The sequence below is a fragment of the Acipenser ruthenus genome, chromosome 1 (assembly GCF_902713425.1).
Source record: "Acipenser ruthenus chromosome 1, fAciRut3.2 maternal haplotype, whole genome shotgun sequence".
NCBI classification, from domain to species: domain Eukaryota; kingdom Metazoa; phylum Chordata; class Actinopteri; order Acipenseriformes; family Acipenseridae; genus Acipenser; species Acipenser ruthenus.
This window is the reverse complement of record NC_081189.1, coordinates 98,731,328-98,758,056: the sequence shown is the minus strand read 5'-3', so window position 1 is coordinate 98,758,056 and position 26,729 is coordinate 98,731,328. Positions and strand designations below refer to the sequence as shown.

Below are 26,729 nucleotides of genomic sequence, written 5' to 3'. Positions count from 1 at the left end.
GCAGGGGGTGGGGCGCGCGCTTTCGAGCAGCTTTGACATACATATTCAGGTAAATCGGGCTACACAGAGGTATATCCCAGTCAGTAATGGATAACATTTCTATTTCAGGGAACTAGGGTTATAATATGGCTGCATTCCAGGGTGCTAGTTATCACATTAGACTCCCCTTCTTGCTCTAGGTTTTAAAACTGTATATTAAACAGACTTCTCAATTAGTTTAAAATGAGTTATTCCAAACTGCAACACTAAATGCTTCAGTGTGGAAAGGGTGTATTCTGGAAGTATTAAGTAGCTACTGATAGAGAAAGTAATGAATTTCAGTCATAGGGGTAGATCAAGGGTTTGCTTGCTATTTTTGTTAACAGGCCAAAAGAAATCACTGGCTGATTTGCTTGATGTTGTGTGACAGCAAAGCAGCCAAAGATAAACATTATGCTTCTGGACTGATGAGTGAAGAGAATTAGTTGGGCAATAATTGGCACTGTGCAGCAGTGGTTTTATCCATAATTAACATATGTGTGTAAATTGTTGATTAACAAAGTTTGAAAGAACCGTTTTGTATTTTAGAACTAAGTTATGGCAGAGCTGAAGTGAGCACTTTTTAATCTTTTTGTATTGTGGTTTAGATTAACCCTTCTGCAAAAGCACATTTAAACAAATTGGTTGCAGATGTTCACATGTTTTAATTTGTATGATTGTCTCTAAATGTCTTTTCACAAAAATAAACATCCAGTGCTTATCTACACTAACTGTCTACACTGTGCATCATGGGTATCGAAACCTGTTTTTCATTCAAGTTATGAAGATGTATTATATTGTTAGATTGTACTATTCATATGAAGATACTTTAGCAGCATATTATTTTGAGGGTATTTTCAAATCTCAGCTGTGTTTCACATACGGAGGTTCAGTTCATGTTGCATAGCCTAGTTTCAAGAATGATGCTGCACACAAAATAATTAAACATAGCATGTTCTTCTATATAAAGCTGCAGAAGTCATCATTAGTGGCAAAATACTTTGGAGACAGAATGAGTTTTCCTACTGCAAGTTCTTGTTTGTGAAAATTGTGCTCTAGACCTTTATAAAAAAAAAAAACTAGTCAATCTCATACAAAACGCTGAGGCAGAATTGCATACAAGCTTTCAAGAAATGTAATTTGTAGCATTGTATAAACTGAATAGCCCCTCACCCCCCAAAAAAGTATTTCTTCAGCTTTACATTGGAGCTTAGGATGGGCAGCCCAGTATTGTTAGAGCATGGACTTGTGCCAAAGTCAGCACTTCTTCCACCTATTAATTTCCTCCTGCTCACACGCACAGAGTGATTCTGTCAAAACAAGATAACCATGCTAAAAAATAATATAATATGTATTGCTATCTAGCTATTAATCCATCATATATATTTTGTTAGCACAGCACATTTCTATATTTTGCCACTTTTCTACATTTTTGCTGGCTTAAAATCTGGGCCTTTTGTACGCTAATAGGCCCCGTAAGGTTGAAGGTATTTACTCTTTTGGTGCAACCTACATACGTTCAAATGTAGAGGTAACTGCTTACAGCTGCTCTACGTTTCCTGGTGATTTTTCAGCAATGACACAATATTCCTGTGTGTCTCTCTCTCTCTCCCCCCCCCCCCCCCCCCCCCCCCCCCCTCAGGTCTGTGAAATCTAAAGCTATGGATTTCAAATATTTCCTTTAGCTTGAGTTTCAGCGGTTTGTTATGCCTGAGAGTGAAGGGTCCTTGTAGGCACCCTACAGTTAGATGTAGCAGCCTGCACTCACAGCTGTTTGGAGGCTGCTGTGGTTTAGCAATGGATGGCACTAAAGAGCATAACAAATATATTTGTTAGCCTGAATATAAGCATAAGTAAATAGAACTACTAGGGCATTCATTTTGTAATAAGGAACATTGGAAAGTCTCTTACACACAATCCACTTACCCTGATGTAAAACCATATTAGACAGATGTGCAGTTTTGTTTTTGAAGCTCCAGCAGATGATTCAGATGCTTGCAGTTGTCTTCATATCTGATTTACATTTGGCATGCTTCTTGGCACAGCTGAATAGCCACGTCTTCATGCCAAACACAACTAAGGTTTGTGTGAAATATCACAACTCTTGAACACCGACTCCTGCAAAGTTAAGATATTAATCAGCTGTAATAAACATTTGAACATACAATATATCATCTGGCATTTGAGTGTCAGGTAACCTGTTTTGCCCAGCATTCCAGTGTTTCTGGAAGCACTGCTCTGTCAGCAGCAGATGAAATACAATTACATCTATTCAAGTAGTGATCTAAACAGTAGCGGATCTAGAGACAATCAGGATATTAAAATATGGACCATAACTGGCATTTTACTCTGTCTTCATGGTTTCTTTCTGAACAATTTACACAACCATAAAGGTTCTATATTACTTGTCCTTGGTGTCAAAGAAGGCATTTCCATGCTGTCTTAAAAACAGTGTGCTGAGGTTTGCTTTGTGTCACCGGTAATCAAATAAATAGTTATTATGCCTATAATGTACCAATGTCTTTTTGTGAGTTCATTTTAGTGTAAGTATTTAACCGGATCTAGTGAACTTAATCAAAGGAGGCTCAAAGTTTGTTTTTTGTTTGGTTATAATTTTGTATGAGATGTTAACCTCTGCAGAAATATAAAATGCAGTTTGCTAAATTGTGCATATTACCGTAAGATGCAGGCTACCAAATGATTCTTATGACTGCAGTCAAAGAAATGAACCATATGCTTAATATAGCTAATATAAATAGCATTGAATCTAAAATAAAAATAGCAACTAGTGCTATTCATCTTACACCTGACATTGGGTTCATGAATACATCAGTACTGGTTTTACATAATTAACATCTAGTGACCTTCTAGACTGGGAGGTAATGGATATTTTTAAGAGGAAGTGGCAGTGCATTTCCTTGCCTACAAGCAATATTGGGGGGGGGGGGGGGGGGGGGGGTTCAACGCTTTTTAAATTAACAGCAGGTAAAGAAAAAGCAACAGTCGTGGGGCATGAAAAACATTATCTTTGTAGAACATTTACTTATAAAGGAGGAAGGTGTTTGTGAGAACATGTACTTCACTGACTGCAAATATTTCCTGTTTCCAGGAGAAGTCAAGTCCACCGTCAGCCATCTTGCCTTGATAGACATTTCTGTGAAATGCGCAATGCAGTTTACAGTTGCAATTTAAGCCATTTCATATTTCAATAACTGCAGCATGTGATGGCATATCCTTAAAATAATCTGACACAGAAGCAGTTATCAGTCATTACTGATCGTTGCGGGAGATTAATACCCAAAATTGCCTCAAATGGCTTATAATCACTGACTTGGAGGGTCTACCGGTCTAGGTATTTACTTTTTGTCAATAGGCTTGTTTCTTCAGTAGGCTTAATGTCAGACATTAAAAAACTAGTTTGTCTTTATTTATTTGTTAATATTTATTTTGGTAAATATGATTGCTTCATGTTTTGTTTTGTTTTTCAGTTCAATAAGCATCTTTGTGAGTTTTTCATTACAGACAATAAACAAACGTATGCATCAAGCCCACAACATCATTCATTCTGCTGCATAAGTATAGCTCTGTATGAAAATGAATTTTTAAAAAGCATGAAAGAAATATTCCATTTTAAATCCAATGTTGACCTTGTTTCAGGCTCAAGATGGAATGTTGTTCAGAAAGCTTGGGGGAATTCATTAAAAAAGCAAGGCAACATTCAACATTCAGCGTCAAAGAAAGCATTATCCATTTTATACCTGGTCTCAAAAAAAAAAAAAAAAAAAAGAAAAAACAGTCTGCATCCTTCTCTCCATTTTACAAAACAATCTATGGTATAAGTTGAAATGACAAGCCTTACATAGCATTAAACAGCAGATTAACTCAGTGCAGGAGTCACTGTTTCTACTCTGTCATTTTCATTGTTGATTTTGTAATTTAATCTCCAGGGAACAAGGGAAACGCTGAGCCACCACTGTGCTGCACTGGGCGATGCTTTGCATAAGGAGAATAACTATGCTCTCATCATAGATGGTAAATCGCTGAAATATGCCTTAACATTTGGAATAAGACAGTACTTCCTGGATCTTGCACTGTCGTGCAAAGCTGTTATCTGCTGCAGGTGAGTAGTCATTTGTTTTAAGTTTTAAGTTCACCAATGTCAATTGGTATCATTGCTTTTATGTTTGTTGTACCTCCACTGCTTAATAAATAAATTTGTTGCAGGACTCCTTGGCTGTAGTTTGGACCAATTGTAAAGGGTGCTGAGTGAAGGGTTTGTTGTGTGATATTATATACTGTGGAGGATCTTTCACCCAATCGGAGCTCCAGTTTTGCCTATTGTATGTCACGACACATCACAAAGAAATCGTACCATATTGAGTTTCTACCGTGCTTTACTCTCAACATTGGTTCGGTTGACATCGCCTGTTTTTAGTCACCAGTCCAGTCACTTCTGCTTGCTTCATTCACTTCTCCTAGTTTATATACTTTATGGAGTTTATACTGTATTTTATTTAATGTAACAATAAAACACTACAAATAATATAAGTGGAAGAGGGGGAGAAATAAGTTGAAGCTTTCCATTCAGGGGTTTTGAGTTGTATAAATTTATTTAAATTCAGCTGTGGTTTTCTTTGCAGAGTCTCCCCCCTTCAAAAATCTGAAGTAGTTGAGATGGTGAAGAAGCAAGTGAAGGTGATCACGCTAGCCATCGGTGATGGAGCCAATGACGTGGGCATGATCCAGACTGCACATGTTGGTGTTGGCATTAGTGGAAACGAGGGACTACAGGCTGCTAATTCTTCTGACTACTCCATAGCTCAGGTAATCCACTCATTATCAGAACTGGCACTTGACACAGCAACAGCAAGCCACCGGAAGTTATCTTCTCTGCGAGTTTTATAGAGCGGTCACAGGCTGCAACTGCAGTTTTGTCAGTAGGTTTTTCCAATAACGTACAAATGTGGGATTTTTAAATAGCCATTGTTCTTCACAGCAAACAAAACATTACAACAAACGCGCAAACATACTGCCAAAAAAAAATGTGTTCACAGCTGCTGTGTGGATTGTTCATGAGTTGATATTGGCTACACATTTGCCTGCTGCCTCTATTGGCCATGCCAGTCCTCACCTGACCTCTCATTTCAACCATTTCAATCATAGTGGCATTTACACATTTTAATCTTCAATTTCAAAAAGCCTTTATGGCTATATAAAGAGGGTTACCAACAACTTTTAGAAAATGCATAGTTTTGACATAGATTAACATGAATAAACATATATTTACGCAGTCGAGAGCCTTACAGCATGCCCTGTTTTCAGTCAAGTGGCTCTAATTTTAATATGTTCTATTCATTTTATTTTATGTTTATTCAACTTTTGCATGTTAATTTGTTGACCAAAATGATACCAAAGATAACTTAAATGTTACTTTAGCACATGTATATATTGGCTACAATGTGTCAGAGGACGGTTATATGGCCAGATGTTTTGTTTTTTTTAGGTGAAAAATATACATGACACCATCACTGAAATTAGAGGTCAGGTGTGGGTGTTCTTGAAAATTGGCTGATTTCCCCAAAAATGGCCATGTTTTATAACATCATAAATATATGTACAGTCATTTAATAAATGGGAGGACTGTTTCAGCAAGCTTTTAAATGACAGCTCTAGTTCAGTAACACAGACAAGAATGACTTGTGGAGATTTCAATTCTATTCAGTTGTAGTTTGTTTTACGTCCTTTATAGTTGTATCCTATTAATTCTATGTGGAAATCTGAACTTGTATTTTTTTTTTCTTTAGTTTAAGTATTTGAAGAACTTGCTGCTTGTTCATGGAGCATGGAATTATAACAGAGTGGCAAAGTGCATCCTCTACTGTTTCTATAAGAATATAGTCCTGTACATTATTGAGGTAAGACAGATCTTTTTATTGAGCTTTATTGTGTTTCTTTTTTATTGTACCTTCTTTCCCACACCACTGGTGAGTTTTAAAGATGAATGTCATGGAGCAGTTAAACAACAGCTGAATTGAAATATTTCACACCTGTGTTTTGAATAAAAAGTTATTGCCCGCTTTTAGCATTCTTTCATCAGTAAATTCTCTAAAACATTAAGGTCTTATTTGAAGAAAGGTGAATCTTACTTATTTGAACCTATTTGTAATCCAATGAGTAAATGCCTGTTTGTTACAAAACTGCAACAGGCAATATGTACCTATGTTCACAAGCTATGCAAATTGTTATATAGTTCTGTTTTGACATGCATTTTGAAGTTGAAGTGAAAAGCAATACAGTACAGTTCAGTATAGCGAAAACATGATGAGATAAGACTAAGGCATGAGGATACAGTTCTCTATTCAGTCTAGTTGATGAGAATATCTTGCTTTCCATGGTTTACTGATAGAAAATGAAGGTGGTGACAAAGTTAACAAAAACATTTGGGTGCCAGAAGTTTACTAAATTATATTTGGTTTGTTGAATAACTGAATTAGGTATCTTTTTTAATGAAAGGCAATGCAATGTATCTGTCATAACTTATTTGGTTTATTTTGTGAGAAAGAACAAAGTATACTGTATCAGTATATTTCAGTCTTTAGAAAGTTGGTGACGTTAGGACGATAGTATCTGACCATTAAAATATAGTCTAATTGGCTACAACAGGACATCAAAAGTAGTCTCTTTCAGTTAAAGGAAGCTTACTCTTGTGTACTGTTCTTTCGAGGTAAATAATGTAGTTGACTATAGTAACGGATCAGGAAACCATGTTGCACAGTTGATAAGAATCAACTTTAGCATGTAATGCATTTGTAATTGATAATTACTTTTTTAATCTACAGTAAAACACCAAGAGGGGCAACTACAGGTTATAGTTATAGCTTCTCTAACTGGCTCCCCTTCTTGTTGGAAATAATTAGTCTTGACACTGGCGTTTTATTGGCCTCCTTAACAAATATGTACGATTTCCACCTGCATAGAAATACTATATATTCTTATATCTACAGACTTAACCTAGGAGTCAGTTTCAATTAGTCCAGCTTAGCTAGAAGCTTGTTGATGGCATCTAGAAGAAAAAGAAAATAATTCTAGCAGTCCTTTGCAGAGAAGTAAATGGATATGTTTGCTTTGTGGTTTAGGACCATAGATGTTGATCGTTTTAGCTTCTCAATCATCTGATCTATCACTTGTAATCGGTTTTTAAAGTTTGATCTTGAAGAATTCATTTGGCTATGGTTCATTTTTTTTTTTTGGTTAACACTCATTCTCTTCTTAAGGATTGTTAAATGCACACAGCCTTTCTGTAAATCAAAGAAAAGATCTTGATCCACAGTGGGTTCTAACTTCAGTTCCACGTAAGCTAATGAACTTATGACCTTTTGAAATTCCTATTATGAAAAGCAGCTCTTTTTTAAGTAGCTGTAACTACAGCTGCAGGTTTCGTGAATTTATGTACTTTGGTAGTTGACCCTTCATACACTCCGTTTTTCAAAGACATTTGGGTATCTGCAGAACTTGAGTAAAATCTTGTGTAAGAGCACTGACAGAATTACCAGATGTCATGGGAATGTACATTTTTGTGCTAATGTATACGTGATTACATGAGGTATGGAAACCTAATACCCAACAATCAGCCTTGTCCTGGCCCCTTTTTAATATTGTCGACATGCTGGAATTAAATACTGACCTTCGGATTCCCCATTTAAAAAAATAACCTAAGATTTGTATTTTATTTTTCAATTTCAAAAATGTTTCCAAACTTTAAAAGTTAAACACCTTTCCAGTGAAGTATATTATGTATCCTCCAGTATAGTTATTATTCAGCAGGTATTTCTGGAATACACTGTACCTTTTCAAACTTACCAGGATTTGACAGCTACTGAGTAGTTAAAAATGGACAGAATTAAGTGGGTCTGTGGGATCTACTGTTGTATAAAGAGGATACTCCCCGAATGTGCATGGAGTTTATTATTACACGAATGAGAATGGGATAGCTGAACAACCGATGGAGCCCTCAAAGATTGTTTATGGCTTATTTCCTCCTAAATTAAAACACATTAAACACAGCACTCTATAAACTTCACGTCATAAAGTTTTCTTTTTATATAACAAAAATAAGTGTGTGTAAACCGAAATCTAAACTACTGAATTCAGAAAATGACTTACCTTGGTTCTGCATCTGCTTTGGAACAGTGTAATTCTCCCAGTCATTCTGTTGTAGGATTTGAGTCAACACAGGCAGATTCCAAAATGAGATCACCCAGATGCATTGAATACAGAAATGTTTTTCAGTGCTAGATCTCTCAACACTGATGTGTAATACAGAATGCATTTCAAAGATCCAATTGCAAAATAGAATAACCTGTCATGTGGGACGGCACATTTTCGCACAGTACTGAAGTGGTCATCAAATCATGATGTATTCAATATCTTATTCATTTAAAATGCCACTTATTGTAAGTACCAGCATTTATATATTTTATAGATTTACTCTGTGTTGTAGCAGCTACATCTTAGACTTTTCCATTTGCAGCAGTTTCTGTAGCTCTAATCAGGGCTGTACTATTGACTTCAGTTCACTATTCCCTCTATTAGGCAGTGATTAATAATTACATACCGAAATTAAAGATGAATAGCTGCAAATTGGTGTGAGAAGCTTCTTTTGTGGGCTGTTTTGTTAAGCCATTGAAAACCGTAATTGGGTATTGTTTGAAGGGTTGTCGAAGGTCATGTTGATGGATTTTTACCTGGCCGCATTAATGAATACTGATCAGTGGGATTTGATTTATGTACCCATTTACATTGTTGGAGTAGCTCCTACAAATAATAAAACACATCGTTACTATTTATTTTCTATTCTAACTGATCCTAAATATACGCTCCACAATTCTCGACTCATTTGCTATATAAGGATCTTAATTGACTTTTGCTATAAACATTGACTAATTGGGAGTACTGGGAGGTCATCATCTATTCTCCCCATTTAATGTTTCTTTGCAAAAACTGAATTTCTGCCAAAAAAAGCTGTTGCATATTGTGGTCTACACAACAGCAGTAAAGAAGAATTTGTAAATTTTAAGCAGTGCAACAGTGTTACTTGCTAGATTTCAAAGACCAAAAAAACTTTTGTACTATTATTCTCATGGCATCTCTGTAACAGTACCCTTCACTTTGATCTGTGATCTACAGTAAAATATCCACCATATTATGGTCATGTGATCTTTTGGCTTCCGGGTGATAAATAAAGCTGTCAAGTATTGGCTTTACATTCGGTATACAAATGTGGTCTATGCTTCTTTAGTATTATTATTAGAAAGCTGCCACTGCTGTACTGTAAAAACCTAATATCCGAGGCCATTTGAGATACTGATGTATTTGCAGGGTATATAAATGTGTTGGTGAGTTCACATTGTCATCTAACCCGATATGGCTATCATACTGAGATCATGTATTCTATGATTCACGTTGTCAAATTACATTACCAAACAAATAGATTAAAGTATTCAAAAGGAGCATAAAAAAGTTAAACATGATATCGTAGTACACTGCAACTTTAAGCATGTCATTCTAAATCTCTTGTCAAGCTTGTCTGCTCCTAGGAGAGCACTTATATACATTTCTAAGATAGTTTGGAATTTGCCCACATCGGTTCACATCACATGAGGCCATCCAGACTTGACAAGAGCTGCTGGTTTATAACCTCCTCAGTAGGCTGATGGGAAAAATAATAAATATAGCTTTGGCTGTAATAGACAGACAGATGTCAATAGTACAAAAATGTACAAGGAAGTGAGACTATTATAAGAGACAGAGGGGTGCCATGTGGTTGGACACCTGCATCATCTTTAGAGGGTGCTGATCTTTCCTCACCAGGACCTAGGTTGCCTGTTTTTAAGTAAACTCTGGTGTCTTACACCAAACCCTTCAAGTGCAAATTTTCCCGCTGTGATGGTGGCACATTTATAGAAAATGGGAGCAAGCAAATAAATGATGTGAACCATGATTTTGTGGATTTTTATAGGGGGAATAAAAAACGCTTTATGTGTGTTGTTGCTTTATCTTCTGTTTTTTGTTCCATTCACTATATCAGCCTCTATATAATTTATATATGTTGTTAGCCTTAGGCAAATAGCCATGTACTTGGATTGAACAAAAGCAGATTGTGTTTTTCCATTCTCATGGTTTACAGTGACTTGTAAGGCGATGCTGTTCCAAAGACACTAGAATACAAAGACACCAGCCTTTTGTTCTATTGATCTTTTGTTACTTTATGAAATCCATTTCACACTAGGAGCATGAAGAAGATAATGGGGGTTTTATTTCTTTTTTTAATATATCAAGCACTCATATTGTAGGCAGTGACATTCAAGACACATGCAACCTTAGGGAATACTAAATGTTACATTTGTTGGACTAATAGGGTTACTTTGTCAGCATTTCCAGCTGCATTTCAGACTTTACAACACAACGCTGAGGGTAATTCTTCATTACATTTTTTTTTTTAGAGTCATCACACATGCTAAGCTGGTGATGAGTTTTATTATGTCTGCAAAGATTCCAATAGAGCTTATACTGTGTGTGTGTGTGTGTGTGTGTGTGTGTATATATATATATATATATATATATATATATGTATAGCCCCTGTCATGTGTAGCATTACCAAGATGCTGCAGTTCAAAAAGTTTCACAGGCAAGTTCATGAATGAAACAACAAGATTAGATGTAGTGCCTATTGTTTAACGTTTTACCACCATAAAAATGTATCAAGAATAGACTTGGTGGGATGACTGCTTTTTTTTTCTGATCCATTATTTTATGTTACTGAATTGAACACCAGGCTGATAATTTATGTCTATTTCTTTTGTAAGATATTTTTTAAATAAGGGATAAACAAAGATCTATGTTTAATTCACCGTTTCGAGTGCTGTTACAAGAACAGTTCAAATGTTTGTCTGTCATATTGTGGCAATGTTGTCATGAGTTCCTCAGAGTTTGAGTTTGACCCAAGTGTCTGTTGTAAGTGACGATAGTTGTGAGCACCGTGTTTTAGATGTAGAACATGAAAGTAGCATTAGAAAAATAAAAATGTAAAAAACAAAGGAATGTGAACCAGGAACGGAGAAGAAAGTTATTGATCTTTTTGAAAAACCTAAAAGATGCAGACCTAAATATCATTGCAAGTGATCGGTTCTCAAAGTAAGTAAGTTGGCTGTAAGCTTGTTTGAATTGTTTGAGTGGTTAAAGCCAGGTAACAAAATGCAAAAGCTGAGTTTAAATCTAACATCCGTGTAACTGATGGAGGTTTACAAAGTGATGATAAAATTACTTTTGTTACTGAAAAAATAAATGTAGTTCTTGCTGTTTAAACAAGGAATGAAAAAACTGTGTCTCCCAGAATGCCATAGCTATCCCAGAGCATCAGTTGACTGGCACTCAGTTAACCTAATACACCTGTTTGTAATTTAACTAGCCAGGCATGTGTGAAAGGACAGGTTTCACAGACAGTAGCTGTCTGTGGGAAGGTAAGGAATTGTGTATAGACCCGTGATGTATGTTAGAACAAGGTATATTAAGTCCTTGATTTGTGAATATTTACAAATATTTACAAAAACTGGATTAGCGTCTGACTAAAGTTAGGGATGCTGTTAAGTTTAGTTAGCTCTCCAAAACACGAGTTGGGATTTATTTTTGTTTAGTATTGTTAGTAAAAAGAAGCCGTGTTCCCACTGGAAAAAAAAAATCCTTTGTTGTCTAGTGTGCTTTATCCACCAAAGACTTGTTAGGAATCCAGAACTGTTACACTGTAAGTAAAGAAGCTTTGTCACAATTTGTAAATGTGAAAAAAAAAAGTTTTACATGGTTAATGTATAATTGTATATTATCCTATTTTTAGCCAACAATATAAAATGTTAAGTTGAAATCACAAGCCCTTTTCTAAGTGTTATGTTTGAAATGTATAATACTGATTTAACTAATTGTTAAAATGAATGACTATGTTTCATAATAAAAGGCTATTCGCTTTTCTGTTGAATTGTTCTGACTCACTGTGGTTTCGCTAACGAATCCACAGTTTTCTGTGGATTCGTAACACTAACTTTGAATTTGTTAATCAACAATATATCTGCCCCGCACTCCCCTTCTCTTAGCCACTATTAGTTAGAAGATTCGTAGAATTAATCAATCAAAAGATCAAAGGGTGACATCACAGAAATGTTTTAAATATATATAATCTTTCCATTCAATGCTTTTTCTGTTTTTTTTGTGATTGATAAATGGCATTTATGAGCTATTTACGTCAAGGCTTTTAGAATTCCTAAGAAAGAACTCTGGGCCTGGTGAATGCATCCCATAGGCCCTACTGATCATTGTACGTTTTTTTCCCCCCTAAATGTAAAGATTTTTCGTGTTTTTGATTGAAGCTTTAGAACCAATTTGCATTTTGTACACTATAAAGGAACAAAGGATTTCCTATAACAAGGACAAATGTCAATCTCGAGTCCCCTGTTTCAGTTCAATTGCTGATCAGGCGTGGGAGCAGGGAAATCATTGATTTTTAATAAGCTGATGAATATGCAGAGCTGTAGTAGGAGGCGAGCGGGTTCACATGCTGCCACACCTCGACATGGAAAAAAGACCCATTATTTTTCATATATTCCATCATCCTTCAGCCTTTGAGATTGTGCAGAGAGGATGACAGCTGACACTCCCCTTAGCTGACAAGGCCGAAAAGTTACATGCTACCTTTTGAACAAGAAATCCTTACTGTTTTGAAAGCAACAGAACATTTTATTGCAGCTTTTAACTGAGCTGCACTGTTGTCTAAATTGATTTGTAGTTAATTGTACAATAAAAACACATACCTAAGGTTTCACAGATCCTGATTAAGCCTAATCTTGGACTACCTAATGCTAACTTAGGTAAGGTAGTCTGAGACTAGTGCTAATCGGGGTCTGTGAAACCACCCAAATAAGTCTTACAGGATTACCTTTGAAAGAAAACCTTATTATCTCCTTCAAACATTCTTTGTGTGAAAAAGAGCAGTTTTGCATAACTCAGTGATTTCTTTTTTTTTTTTTTTCAGGAAATGATCTGAACTTTAGAACGGACTGGTCTGTTTTTATTTCCCTCTTCTCACACAAGGCAGACATTTGTTTTTCAAACATGTTCACACATTTGCTCACAGGATAAAAGAAGGCTGGTCTGCAAGCATGGGCTGCTTAACAGGGGCCAGTCAGGGTACATATTGTTAAATGGAGAATTTGTAGCGATTCACGCTTTCATAATGAGGTTAAATGAAGCGTGGAGGGTTGCAAAAGCAGTAGGACACAGTGCTCGAATGTAGTTTTCCTTTCTGTCATGTTATTTCTTGCAACAAGGAAAAACATTAGATAAGGATAATTAAATAATCTCATTTGTGATCTGGTGTGCAAAACTTTGAGGATAAATGATATAATAATGTATAAAATAATAAACTCAGTTTGCTCTAAGGTTACATGTTTTTGTGCTCTAGATATACACATCTGAAGAAGGGCTTTTGTCTGAAACTTGAAATAATTTTTTAATCATTTAAACCTTTGTGTACATGCAAAAAAAAATTCATTTTTGTACGCTGCAGTTATACCTCCTTTCAAACATAGATAGAAAGAACAGATTCCAAAGAGAATAGGCTGGAACTTGCTGGTTTATAGTGTCCATGACAATCTCAGCGCATGAAGTTTAACATGAACCATGAATACCAAAGGCATTGCAAATCAGTTTCTTTTTTGGATACTTTTACCTTCAGAAATTCTGAGTCCTGCTTCGTGATTGGTCCATGCTAAAAGGTTGGCGTGCAGTAGTAAAGAAGAGAGAGAGACTCATTTCTCAACATATGTTTTAAATATGTATTTCTAGAGCAGATGCTTCACTGCAAGGATCTGGCTTTATTAAACTGCTAATCTTGGTCTTTTTTCTGAAGAAACTGGGAGCCCCATATTTCTATACCTAATCATTCTTGTTACTGAAAGAAAGCATTTGAACTATATGGTGGATAAGGATAAAAGAAAAAATGACGTTTTGATTTTTTGTTTCCAAAGACAACTCCATTTATTTCACATGAGAAAGTCTTTCAAAAGTTGATTGCAGTCCCATAGATGAAGGGTGCTGAAATACGGCATGCCGCAGCCAGGAGATTCATCAGATTGTGAAATTGTTTCTGTGCTCAGAGGCGCTTTAGTGCTTCAGTCACATTTGACTAATGATACTGAGAAGTCTAGGTCAGAACATGCAAGCAGTTGTGCTGTTTAGTGAAGGGGAGGTCATAAGACCCAATCTCCATGCAGTGAAATAAAAAAAGGTGATTCAAAGACTATAAACACGAGTCATTTTGACAGGTATACTGCTATTGAAATATCATAGATGCTTGCTTTTATATTTGTTTATTTTCCTACACTTATAATAGTGTTGCCTTTTGTTAATAACATTCCTAAATGTTATAACCCTCCTGTACATATTTTTTTTTTAAAAGCAGTACATTTTCTCGAGAGTTTAAACCTACAGAATGCTTCACAAAGTTAGTGGCACATTTATCAGCACTTTCAAGTGTGTGTTTGTTTAGTTTTTTATCCTTAAGTGTCCCACAGGGAACTGCTACACTGCCTGCCTGAAAAACAACCCATGCTGCTTTTGCTTTCCCTTGGGTTGAAAGAATTCAGCTACTCCCCAAAAATGTATTCATTTTAGCTACCCTGTCAGGCTAACTTTCATGTTGTTTTTTTCTATGTTACTGTTTAAAAATGAGAGCAGAATTCATCATCTTTGTGTATAAAGTTTTGTATTTGTTTTATTTATTTCAGATTTGGTTTGCCTTTGTGAATGGTTTCTCTGGGCAGATTCTGTTCGAGCGATGGTGCATTGGTCTGTACAATGTGGTAAGTTAAGGAGCTCCTGTTAAACAAGTTTAATATAGAAATACTGTTTTAAATGTAATGCTCTAAAAACTGTATGGCATTTTTTATATTCCTAGCCTATGTGGGATTTTTATTTGTAATATGAACTGGTTCCACAGCACGACCGGTGTCGGTTTATGTGTGACATATGGAGAATTCAGTATTACAAACAAGACCTACAGCATTGCACCCTGGCTTCATTAAGCTTGATGGACAGTGAATTTAAACCACTACTTCATGACATTAAATTGTCAACTGTCAGATTTAAAAAAAAAATGTATATGTTCTCTTTCATAATAAAATCCCTAACTGATGTAAAGTAAGTTTATAAACCAATACGATATACATACCATAATAAGCTCAGTCTTTTCACTTTTATGAATTCCCTAGGTTACAGTGATATTGCTATTTGTTTTATAATCTGACTAACAGTGATACTAAAAATGGACCACAAATATTTGACTGTTTGTCTAATTTTATTTCCAAGTTGTTGTTTTTTTTAGTACTACTATGCTTCCCTATTAAATGTAGTCAAGTATAAAATGGGTGATTCATAAACGACACACCATAAAAACAATAAAGAAAACATATCAGAACATTGGCCTGGCACATGGTAATTCATTGGTCCCAGTGTGATGTTTACACATTCTGTCCTATGCAGGAGTCCAAAATGGCTGCCATAGCTGAGAGTGTTGATTAGTCTTTTGGGCTATTGGTCAACCAGTTTGATGTGTTAATTTTAGATATACATTTCCTGAGGATATTGTTTCTGTATTTGTGAATATAATTTTTTTTTTTTTAATTATTTTTAGATATTTACTGCCCTGCCTCCTCTTACTCTGGGAATATTCGAGAGATCTTGCCACAAGGAAAATATGCTGAAATACCCAGAGCTGTATAAAAGCACACAGAATGCAATGGGTTTTAACACCAAGGTATATTATTATTTGTATTATGTATTTTAAAGGAATGCTAACCAAGGTTTTAATCCTTTTTTTGCATTAGTAATACCACTAGTCCCTGATTTATTATTTTTTGTAAAGATATTACTGGTTCTTTCCTTACAAATATATCAGAGACAAGGCTATAGATTAAATGTTGCTGCTGTTTCTCATTGAAACTCGCTCCAATAATCTATCCTCAAGAAGACCATGTGACCTGCAGAAATGCAGCACTTGGTCTTTGGCATTGTATTTGAAATAATTGTTAATCTGCTTTGTACATTAATGCTTAAATAGAACAAACATGATACCATATTTTAACAATTATATGCCTGTTCAGTTTATGTACTTGATAATATTCTAATGGAATCAAAATTCTTGTTCACCGTGCTTAACTTATCATGTTCCAAAATCTCCAGCTGGCTTAAGATCACAGCATCAGTAAACAAATGCATGTTTTACAAATATTTTTTCAAGAATCAGTTTCTCTGTCCACATTAAGTAAGTAGAATCTGAGTCTTGCAGACCGGCTATGTCCTTATGGGAGGCTGTTTGCTTTTGCCTGCTGTTAATAAAGCTGTCCTCCTGGTTTAGTGGTCTTCAAGCCTCATGTACTTGCAATGTTGTGTGGAAATGGATTACTGACCCCTGTGGAGAAGTGGGTCAAAGGACAATAAGATCTGCCATAAAGTTTGTAGGGGGTGGGACTCTACACCATTATTCTTTAATGTGGAGCTGTGCAAAATGCTGATTTTGTTTTAACAAGAAATTGAGCCTGTTTACTTAAGGCTGGCTCAGATCACTTGCATACCAACAGGGCAGGTATAAAAGTGCACAGGGCAATGCTTTTTGCAGCCAGCTTTGAATAGTGTTTGCAATTACATCATCCCTTATTGTTAAGTATTTGTTAAACGTCTATTTTTTCCTTTCATGGTTTTCACTAGGATTGTAATTCATTGTAATATACATCTAATTCTTCTATGTCATTTTTGTGCATTTTTCACACAACACTACAAGGTTCATTTTCACTAGGTCATGGATTTACAATTGGATTCTCCACAGTCTGCCAGAAGACAGAAAGCTAGCTGTGACAAATTGCTGTGAACATTTATTTGTTTCAATTGGCATAAATTCTAACCTGAACTCGCTGTAGACTTGATGAAACAAATAAAAAGTATGTCTATACAAATTTTACCTCAAGTATATCCAAATATATTTTCTAGATTAAAAATCCATTTAAAAATAATAATTATGAATATGTGTGTGGTAGGTTAATTGGGTTAAATGCTTAATTGTCCTACTAACAGAGATAATTTATTACACACGATCCTGAAGTTTGCATACACTGTATAGGGGAACAATTTGTCTTCTTGGTAGGGGAAGGATTTCAAAGAATAGTTTGCTGGTTGATGGTAATGTTGCCAGGGTTTGTTATGGTAAGAGAGAGCAAAGTTGAATAGGTTGTGCCAAAGGGTCTAAAGTATAAAAAGCGTGACAGAAAGTATAAGAAAAGAGAAAGCTTGAACCATTTTTTTTTTCTCTCCCACCCAACGCCCACCTGTGCTTTCTGTCAAATGAAACGTAAGGGATAATATAAGACTGACCTGGGTTAGCAAGTTATCCAAGCATTATAAGGTTATTCAGGGCATATATATCAGCATCTCCTGTGTAGCAAAAACATTCCTTTCACTGCGTATAGAGCAAATATTGTACTTGTTCTTTCGTTCTTTCTTTCTTTCACATTTTTTCTTTTTTCTTCTTTCTTCATTTCACCATTCCTTCATATGCAAAACCTGAGATTTGTTTAATTTATGTATTTAAATGTTGATAGCTGGATAATAACAGTACCACTGATATATACAGTGTATATATATATATATATATATAGTAAAACCATGAGACGATATTGTGAAATCTATGTCATTGAAGTAAGATAAAAAGGGAACCCGAATTTTATTTGAATGGTCCATGAAAAATAATGTAAAAAAATGTATTATTATTTTCATTTTCATGATCATTATCATGATTGCCAGTGCTGTGCACACTTGCTTGGCCTGTGAGTCCTTTATATAGGACATTAATGATACTCATGTAATTAGCACTGAAATCCTTGTTGAGAGAATGTAATAAATGGCGGAGGGGCGGGGGAGGGGGGATTGGGTAGGCTCTCATCCTCAGGTATAGTGCATACTAATTTTGCGTTAAAAATACTGTATTTTCCAATCCCACATGGGGTAGTTGAGTGGAATATAATAATGCAGTATGCGTTTTCAAGCCCTCTCATAGATACTGATTTTGGCTGTTCTCTTTAAATTCTGATAGCTCTGTGAAGAAGAGGTGCATTTTTTTTTTTATTCAGTCTGCTGATAATTCAGAAAATATCAGATGCCCCCATTGCTGGGGTAAGGGATACAAAGTGGCTGTCAGTAAAAACAATTCACTGTGGTGGCCTGACAAAAACACACTTAGTGAATCTTAACCAGAGATAAAGGGCCAGGTCAGGGTTCACAGAGCTGGCTCGTCACAAATGGTTCTCATGGATTTTTGTTTCCCCTAGGTTTTCTGGGCTCATTGTCTGAATGGCCTCTTCCACTCAGTTATTCTGTTTTGGTTTCCACTGAAAGCCTTTCAGCATGGTAAGCAGCAAGGGCTTTGGGAATCTAGAGAAATACTACCTTGTCTTCATAAACCATTAGCCCCTGGTTTACAAGTATTGAAAAGTGAATCCTAAAAATGGGGATTTATAGAAAGCCAATAACAAAAAGGTATATAAGGATTTGAACCATGGACCACATGTTCTTGAGGTGCAACATCTGTCTGTAAAACCAGATATGCAGCCCTCTCCTATGATGTTCTTTTATAAAACACAATGTAAAAAGCAAACGCATGTTAATTTTAAGATCAATGTTAACTGTAAAATCTTAAGCACAAGTTAGCTTCTATTTTCTGATTGTCTAACTTTGATTAGCAGCAGTCTGCACTTTCTGTTGCTTGCCTTCTAATTTCAACCCCAAGTTTCAGAATTAAAAGAATTGATTATGTGCTGGTTAAAAATATATATATTTTCAAAAACATTAGATTAGAACAATAGTCAAATGTCTTTCATAGTGTGCATTTGTATAACACTTGATTATGTAAAGTATTTTTAAGCTACTGGTAATTCAACTACATTCTTTGACAATACAAAATTGACCCATGGTTTGCAGTACAAGCAGTGCACTAGTAATCCTAACTGTGTATGTTGCTAATGTACTGCTAAGTGGACACATTGACATTTTTGACAACAGCTGATGTTTCCCCATGGATACATTTGCAAAGCAAAGGATATGAATGTTCACAGCATAGCAGATTTTTAAAGGAACTATTATCTTGTCATCTCTTAATGGACTGCTTTTCAAAACACAAAAGTATTTGCTGTGAGTCAGTTTAAATAATGTTATTTACATCTGATCACATAAAAGATTAAAAACATTCTAAGTGTGTGTTGATTCCCTCTTGTAGATACAGTGTTTGGAAATGGAAAAACTCCAGACTATCTGCTCTTAGGAAACATGGTTTATACCGTAAGTTTTTTTTTTTTTTTTTTTATGCCTATCTCCTCAATAATGTATGTTTTTGTTCTTAAGCAAAATTCAGAGTGCTCCATTACTACTTTTAGTTTTATTTCCTGTGTTTCTTATCAAGTACTTCATACACCCTAACTGAGAATAGTTGAACTCACTCAGCGGGGCAGATACATTGGAGGCGCCCATCTGTCTGTCCGTGTGTATCAGAATCTGGGGATTTATGGAGGAGGCTGGACGCATGTACATAAGCATCTCACGCTTACATTTTTACAAATATACACAAGAAAATATTTCTGAATAAAATGAAAGTCTATTTATTGTTTTATTTTTTAAAAAAAAAATGGATTGGTACTGTATGTGAATCAAGCTCATTGAAGCTCTCATATAAACTTATAATAATTTATTTCCTGGAAGTGGAGTACCAAAACTGAGCATTAAGTCATTTCACAATCAAATAAAACACACTAGATGTTTTTAATCTTTATTTTCTTGGTTTTGTTTTTTGCTCACAGTTTGTGGTAATCACAGTATGCTTGAAGGCTGGATTAGAAACTTCATCTTGGACTATGGTAGGTACAGGAAATACCTGTCTCATAATTTGCACTAAATTGCCATTAATGACCATGCTGCTGTGATAATAAATGTGGCAATGATTGCATCTGATTTGTTGTGAAGTCTTATTTTACTGTTTTTCTTTCAGTTCAGTCACATCGCGATCTGGGGAAGCATAGCAATCTGGGTGGTATTCTTTGGAATCTACTCTTCGCTGTGGCCTGTAATTACGCTGGCACCTGACATGTCTGGGGAGGTACCATATAATAATTACTGTTATACATTTTTATTACACTTTAAATTTTACACCTACAGTAAAATGAAGCACAAACAGTAATCCAGCTGTATTAAATTGCAGGAGTTGGCAAATGTTATTGACTCTGTGGGGCAACTGACACATTTCTCAATGTCTTGCTGTTTGGAATTACAATAATTCCTCCACACACACATGCACATACGCACACACACACAAACATTTATGATAATTGGATCATTATGATATAACATGGTTTTGTAATAACCCGGAAATGAGTAGGTAAGTCATTGAGTGCCATCATTTAGTAGAAAACGGTTCTATGGAAGCAAACGTGTAAAAAAAAAAAAACCTTCCAGTACACAAAGCTGTACTGTTCTTGGAAATTTACCAGAAATGTCTGCTGAAATATTGTAGTCTTTTTTTTTTTGGAGGATCATATAACCCAGTCTGAGATTGGCAAGAGGTAACAACAAAGGACACAGCCTCCAGATCCAGAAGCCAGCCATAAGTCATGGCTTCTATCAACTTTTAAAACCGGATCCTGTCAGCAAGTTCAGCAGTTAACTTTGCAGTTGATTACAATGTCTTAACATGGAGAGAAGGATTAAAGTACAATAAACTGCAATGTATTATTGTTATTGGGGATAATAATTATTATAGTTTGAAAGGGCATGTTTAACACAAAATACAAAATCTGGGTTTTGTGTAAAAGGTTTAATCATGCATTCCATGCACCCCTCTGCTCAACCAGGTCTTTTACCAGATACAGCTTTATGGTTCATAATATGGCTTTTCAACAGCTGCACTTTTATGATTTGAAATTCCATACCCATTTTGCCCTGTAAAATTTAACATTGGTAAATTAACTAATTCTCTAGTAGAGTGGTTCCAAACCTGTGGTCCGTGAGTAAACTCCAGGTGGTCCGCAAACAACTCCCAAAATTTTGTTACGCAGTTCTAAGCAACACAACAGCTCGTGATCGTGTAACACAATTGTGATCATGTAACACAATCACACTGAAGTGTCATTCGGGTAAACACGATAAAAAAAACGCACTTCATTTCTTTGACTTGCTGGGCCACCATAATTTGCAGTCCAGCTTGTTAACGCATATCACTGGATAGGGGAGGAATTGAATTTCACTGCCTGCTTGTTTGTGTTTTCATGACGTCACTGAGACGGGCATTTCATTTTTAAAGGACAAACATTTTCAGCAGCACAGAGAAACAAATTATGAACTTGTTTACAGCTAAGAAAATTATATTTATACTGGAACATTTATTCTGCCATGAGTTTTAATATATGTATACATTTATGAAACAAGTGGATATTTTTTTTTTATAATGGAATGAATAACTATTATTTTATTTATTAATATTTATTTTGAGAAAATAATTGAGAGTAGTGTCCATTTTTGCTTATGAAGACCCCGAGAATAAACATGTATTATGTCATTGCAATCTCGCTCTTGTAATTTGCCCAAACATCAATATGTTTCCGCATAAAAGAAGCACACTGCATTGACTATTCCTAGCTTGGTTGGAATTACTAAATTAAAACAAAGAAACAAAAAAAGAGCCATTAAAACCACAGTTTTTGTACTTTTCATTTTCAACAATATCGAATATGTGCTACAGAGTTGCCAGGGATATAGGAATATCCCTATTTCCATATTATACATTTTTGGAGAGGTTAGATGCATATAGTAACATAAGCTAATGTGAAACAAAAAGAGGCTATATTTGTTGCTCGACCTGTACCGCAGTGTGAATGATCGATTTCAGCTCCATGTTATTATATGAGTTTATTCAGCCAGGTGTGATGTGTAATTTAAACCCCTTTAAAATTACACATCACAGCCCACCAGAAGTGGGAAGTAACATCCTGTACACTCTTCAATCAATTTTACATTTTTCAAATTGCTTACCACCCATCTCATCTTCGTATTCCGGTTTGTTTTTTATATGTACATCGAGCGAAGTTTGCGACTCAGTTAGTGCAATAAGTTGCGTTAGAAATGGATAGATTTGCTACACGAGGTAACGATTGCAGGGACCAGCACTGATATTTACATTTACTGGATCCAAGGACGACCCAAAACCCCAGTGCATTATTTGTCAGGAGGTTTTTGTCAAACAAAACTCTTAATCCTGCAAAAGTGAGATGACATTTATCTACAAAGCATTCAGAATGTGAAAAAAATAACTTTTTTAATCAAAAGAAACAGGAACTTTGCCATCTGCAACTTTCAATGCGTAAAAATGACAACATTCCTTGATGAACTGGTAAGGAAGATGCAGGTCCAGGAATCTCATTAAGTTATGTACGTTATATAAATACATTACTTTCTACATGTACATATACACATACAAATTAGTTTCAAAATGCTGTTGTGAAAAAATGCGTGGCAAGTAGTCTGTGGAAAAAATTCAAACACCAAGGTGGTCCCTACATTGAAAAAGGTTGGAAACCACTGCTGTAGTGTAAAAGAGTGAAGGGCACACACAGACACACACACACACACAGATGATTATTATTTTTTAATGTAATTTAATATAAAACTAGTTAGGTTATGGTTAATCTCGTTTTGACAATGTCGGATGCGTTCTTAAATAATTATATTGAGATTGCTATATTAATTTACAGTATTCAGTCACGGTTATAAATTGGAAATAAGTTTATTTTCATAGTTCTGTGATCAACAGTAGTTCAAAATTTAACAATTAACAGTCTTTTGAAGCACAGTTTAATATAACCCTGGAATAACCAAATAATTTGTTTAACGATCTAAAATTTAGAAATAAATTAGAATGGCCATAGACATCCATTTTGTTATATTTAGGTTTGCTACTTTTCAATATTAATCTGTAAAGCTTGTTAAACGTCAAATTCCCAAAAATTATGAGTGTGACTGAAATAAATTTATATAGGGTAAACATCAGTGAAAACTCTAGCTACTTTTTTATTTTGTTGAGTATGATAAACAGGTTTCACTAAATGAGACATTTTTGAATGTATAAAGGTTGATTTCACCCATTCTCTGCTTGAATTGAAAAATAAAAATAGAAAAAAATTGTAAAATAAATGTTGATATTAATTGTCGATTTGGCAAAAAAATAAAAATCGAATAGTAGCAAGCCTAGTTATATTCCATTAATGGAGTTGTCTTTCCTATACCAGCATATAGGTCTGTGTTATTGAGAGACTTAAATAAGAAAAACTGTCTGACACTGGTGCTCTATCGGTAGTCTTGCTGGCAAACCAATGGGCCTAGGGCTTTGCTGCCACAGGTCCAGGGCCTGTTTCGCCAGGCCCATCTGGACTACTAGCCAATCATTTAGCACTAGGTGCTAGTTTTCAGCCACAACCTTTCCAGTCTGACAGGGAGAAGCTGCTCCCCACGCTCTGACTCGGGTTGGTGTCAAACAGAGCATCTCTTTACATGCTAGAGGTCTAAGTTCCATGGACACGCCCTGTCCAAACAGTGGCTGTCGAAGTGGATTGCGGACACTGCTCGGATTGCCTATGATCTAGCCAACCTGCCCCCACCAGAGAAGGTCATTGGTCATTCCACAAGAGGCATTGGAACCTCTTGGGGATTATTCCAGGCTGCGCCTGATATTTGTAATGCTGCAGTTTGGGCGACCTCCCCCCAATACTTTCACTAGTGCTTTTGGTGCTTAAAAATAAGCACCTGAAAATGAAATACTGTACAATATTTTTTTTTTTTTTTTTTTTTACTGTCACCTGAACCAAGCAGGCACCTGCTCTTTCCAGCAAGTTACCCACAGATTTGTTTTCAATATGGAAAAAGACAAATATTTGGTTCCTTTGTTGACGAACATATACCTGTGACATTATTTCGTAATGTGTTTTCCACCGATAAGATATCGGGTTTGATTATCAAACTACGTGTTTCTAATTAGTGCTAATTTGTAGGTTTTCACAAAACTGACGAACGTAACTTAACATGCCAATTATCAAATGTGTTTTACATTAGTAAAATAGAAAACAATTGTATTTATTTGTATTGTTTGTTTTATGGATTAATATTCTGAAAGCTATTTGTTGTAACTGGGAGAATATACGTTTTGTAAATATTACTCCAATTGCCGTCAGTCTGATCTATATGGAGTGGGTTTGCAGAGATACATTTAACACTAGAAAAGCAACTGAACAACGTAGCTAAATAAACTTAGAGAAAACATTTTACAGAAGCGCACAGCACAAGAAGTTATAACAAAAAGTAATTTCTTTTTCTTTTTTTCTTTTTTTTCAACAAAAGTGTATTCCTTTACCTTGAGTCTACCGCTGTTCACAATCAATACAGATAATGCATTTCTCCAATCCGCCTTTCTGCACAGGACACAGCTGCCCGAAGCTTTATTTTTATTGCACTAGCCAACCTGGCATTAGCGTCTCTTGCGGCTCTCAGCGGAGTTGCCAGCTTCAGCTGTAGGTACACGCTTGGCAGTCTCCTTCTGTTCCAAATGCTTCTTGCAAAGTTCCTGTGCTAACTGTAAAATAGATTTTCTGCTTGGTAAATTCTTCCCCATGCATTCTTTGTAAAGTACCCAGGAGTTCAATACATTGTAAAACACCTGAAAAGGCCACCATCGGGAGCCAGCTTTCACGGAATACTTCCGTGCCATCTGATCTAAAACATCAACTCCATATTTTCTTGCGTTGTAAAACTTCACAGTCTCTGGTATTTATTTTCACTAGTCCCAATGCTAATTGACTGACCAAAACAGCACAGCTGGCAAGCAGGCGCCAGCCTTTGAAAAGGCTGATTGAAAAACAATACACTGTCAGTCATTCACTCAGGCAGAGAGTAGAGACTAATCTAATTACAGCTAAACACATTGCGGACTGGTAAATAAAATAATAAAGTAGAATACCCACGTTTCATGTTTTGTGAGATTATTTAATACATACGGACAGAAAGGTACATGAACGCGCAGCCCCATATGTGTTACACGACTGGAGAAAATTACATTTTAATACCAAAAACCGCCAAAATGACTGCTGCGGGGCTTCTAGTGTTAAATCTAGAAATGGGAGTTTTAGTGAACAAAAACAAAGCCTCCATGGGGCAGTATTCAAGAGGAATGACATCAAATGGTTTGTAAACATGAAGTAAAATGGACGTAAAAAGAAGTTATCATTGAATTGGCCAGTAGGGCGAAATCGTTAATTTTCACTGGTCAGTACCGACATTGGAACTTGACTGAAAGAAGAACCCTAGAAAACATCTGTGCAGACAGCTTGTGCTAACTGGAAGTAACTTCAAGAATCTTGACCCTGCAGATGTGTTAGATATGTTTTTTTTATGTTTTATAAAGCATATTGGTGTTTTAAAAATAACCTAAAGTGAAAACTAAGTCGGGGGCGGGGGGACGGACATCCTAAGTGTGTAGGTCATCATTTCTATTTTTAAATGAATTAATAGTACAATCATTTTATCGTGACTTTGTGTGAGGGGGAGACGGAAGGGGGGTATCCAGATAGTGAATTTACGCAGCTGTCTTGTCGCATAGACAACAAGCTGGATTGTCCCTTTGGGTCCTTTTTAAGGCCTCCAAGGTGGCAGGCATTGTAACACACTGATTTTTTGATCCCTTGTGAATCCCCTTGGGAGTCACTTTGTGCAAAATCCATTTGATTGCACAAGACCCAAAGAAGAGAAAAAATTTTTGGCATAGGCCATAGATCTCACACATTTGGGACTGTTTGTAAAACACGTAGAGAGGCAGACGGGGCCTGTCCCTAGAACAGGCTGCCCCTGTTACTGCCATTGTCTGAAATGGATTGCCTTGCCATTTCCCAGATGATTTCCCTGTGTACGGAGGGATGTGAAAAGTTAGAAACAAAAATGGTCTCTACAGAGTAAGGGGGAGCTTTCTTGTACAGAAAGGAAGGAAATACCTCTCTGGGATTTAATTTTTTTTCTTCATACAAAAAAAAACGAAATACAAAGAGGCTCTCTGTCCAAAATGCGGATGTCAGCTTTACATCTTTAAAGTTTGGATTAGCTTTGCAAAAAGGGAAAAATCTGACAGGCTTTCAAATATTACACAGGGAAAAAAGTTGGCTTTTCTCAATTCATGTTGGTCATTTCTAAAGCCAAAGGCTGTGGTGGACTGAATAGCAGAACCCAATTGTCCTCTGTTAATATTTAGCATCACAATAGTTGGAATTAACATTCCTGGACCTACATTATCACTTTTGTACTGTTTCAGTACTAAGGCATAATGAACAAGATTCAGTTGCAAGGATTTCTAATTGCTGCATGTTGTGTCAATCAAAACCTTAAGGTGAAAAAAAAAAAGAATCTGAATTTATCTGAAATAAGATCTAAGCATTAAACTGTCAGTTGTTCCATCAAAAAAATTAAAACGGGACCGTATTTACCTGCTTTTATAAAACCGGAATACAGACCAATGCATTTGTCAACAAATGTGAGTTCAC

The 26,729-nt window shown here is 35.8% G+C and overlaps 1 protein-coding gene across 1 annotated transcript in view; it reads left to right on the top strand.

Moving 5' to 3' along the window:
- The window catches only part of LOC117421527 (phospholipid-transporting ATPase IA), a 132,821-nt gene that overhangs the window by 95,032 nt on the left and 11,060 nt on the right, over positions 1 to 26,729 (top strand). Inside the window, exons 24-32 of the mRNA XM_034036040.3 lie at positions 3,966 to 4,138; positions 4,659 to 4,842; positions 5,823 to 5,933; positions 14,850 to 14,924; positions 15,755 to 15,877; positions 18,441 to 18,519; positions 19,385 to 19,446; positions 19,962 to 20,018; positions 20,150 to 20,257. Coding sequence (XP_033891931.1) covers positions 3,966 to 4,138; positions 4,659 to 4,842; positions 5,823 to 5,933; positions 14,850 to 14,924; positions 15,755 to 15,877; positions 18,441 to 18,519; positions 19,385 to 19,446; positions 19,962 to 20,018; positions 20,150 to 20,257 — 972 coding nt within the window. The remainder of the gene's footprint in view (positions 1 to 3,965; positions 4,139 to 4,658; positions 4,843 to 5,822; positions 5,934 to 14,849; positions 14,925 to 15,754; positions 15,878 to 18,440; positions 18,520 to 19,384; positions 19,447 to 19,961; positions 20,019 to 20,149; positions 20,258 to 26,729) is intronic.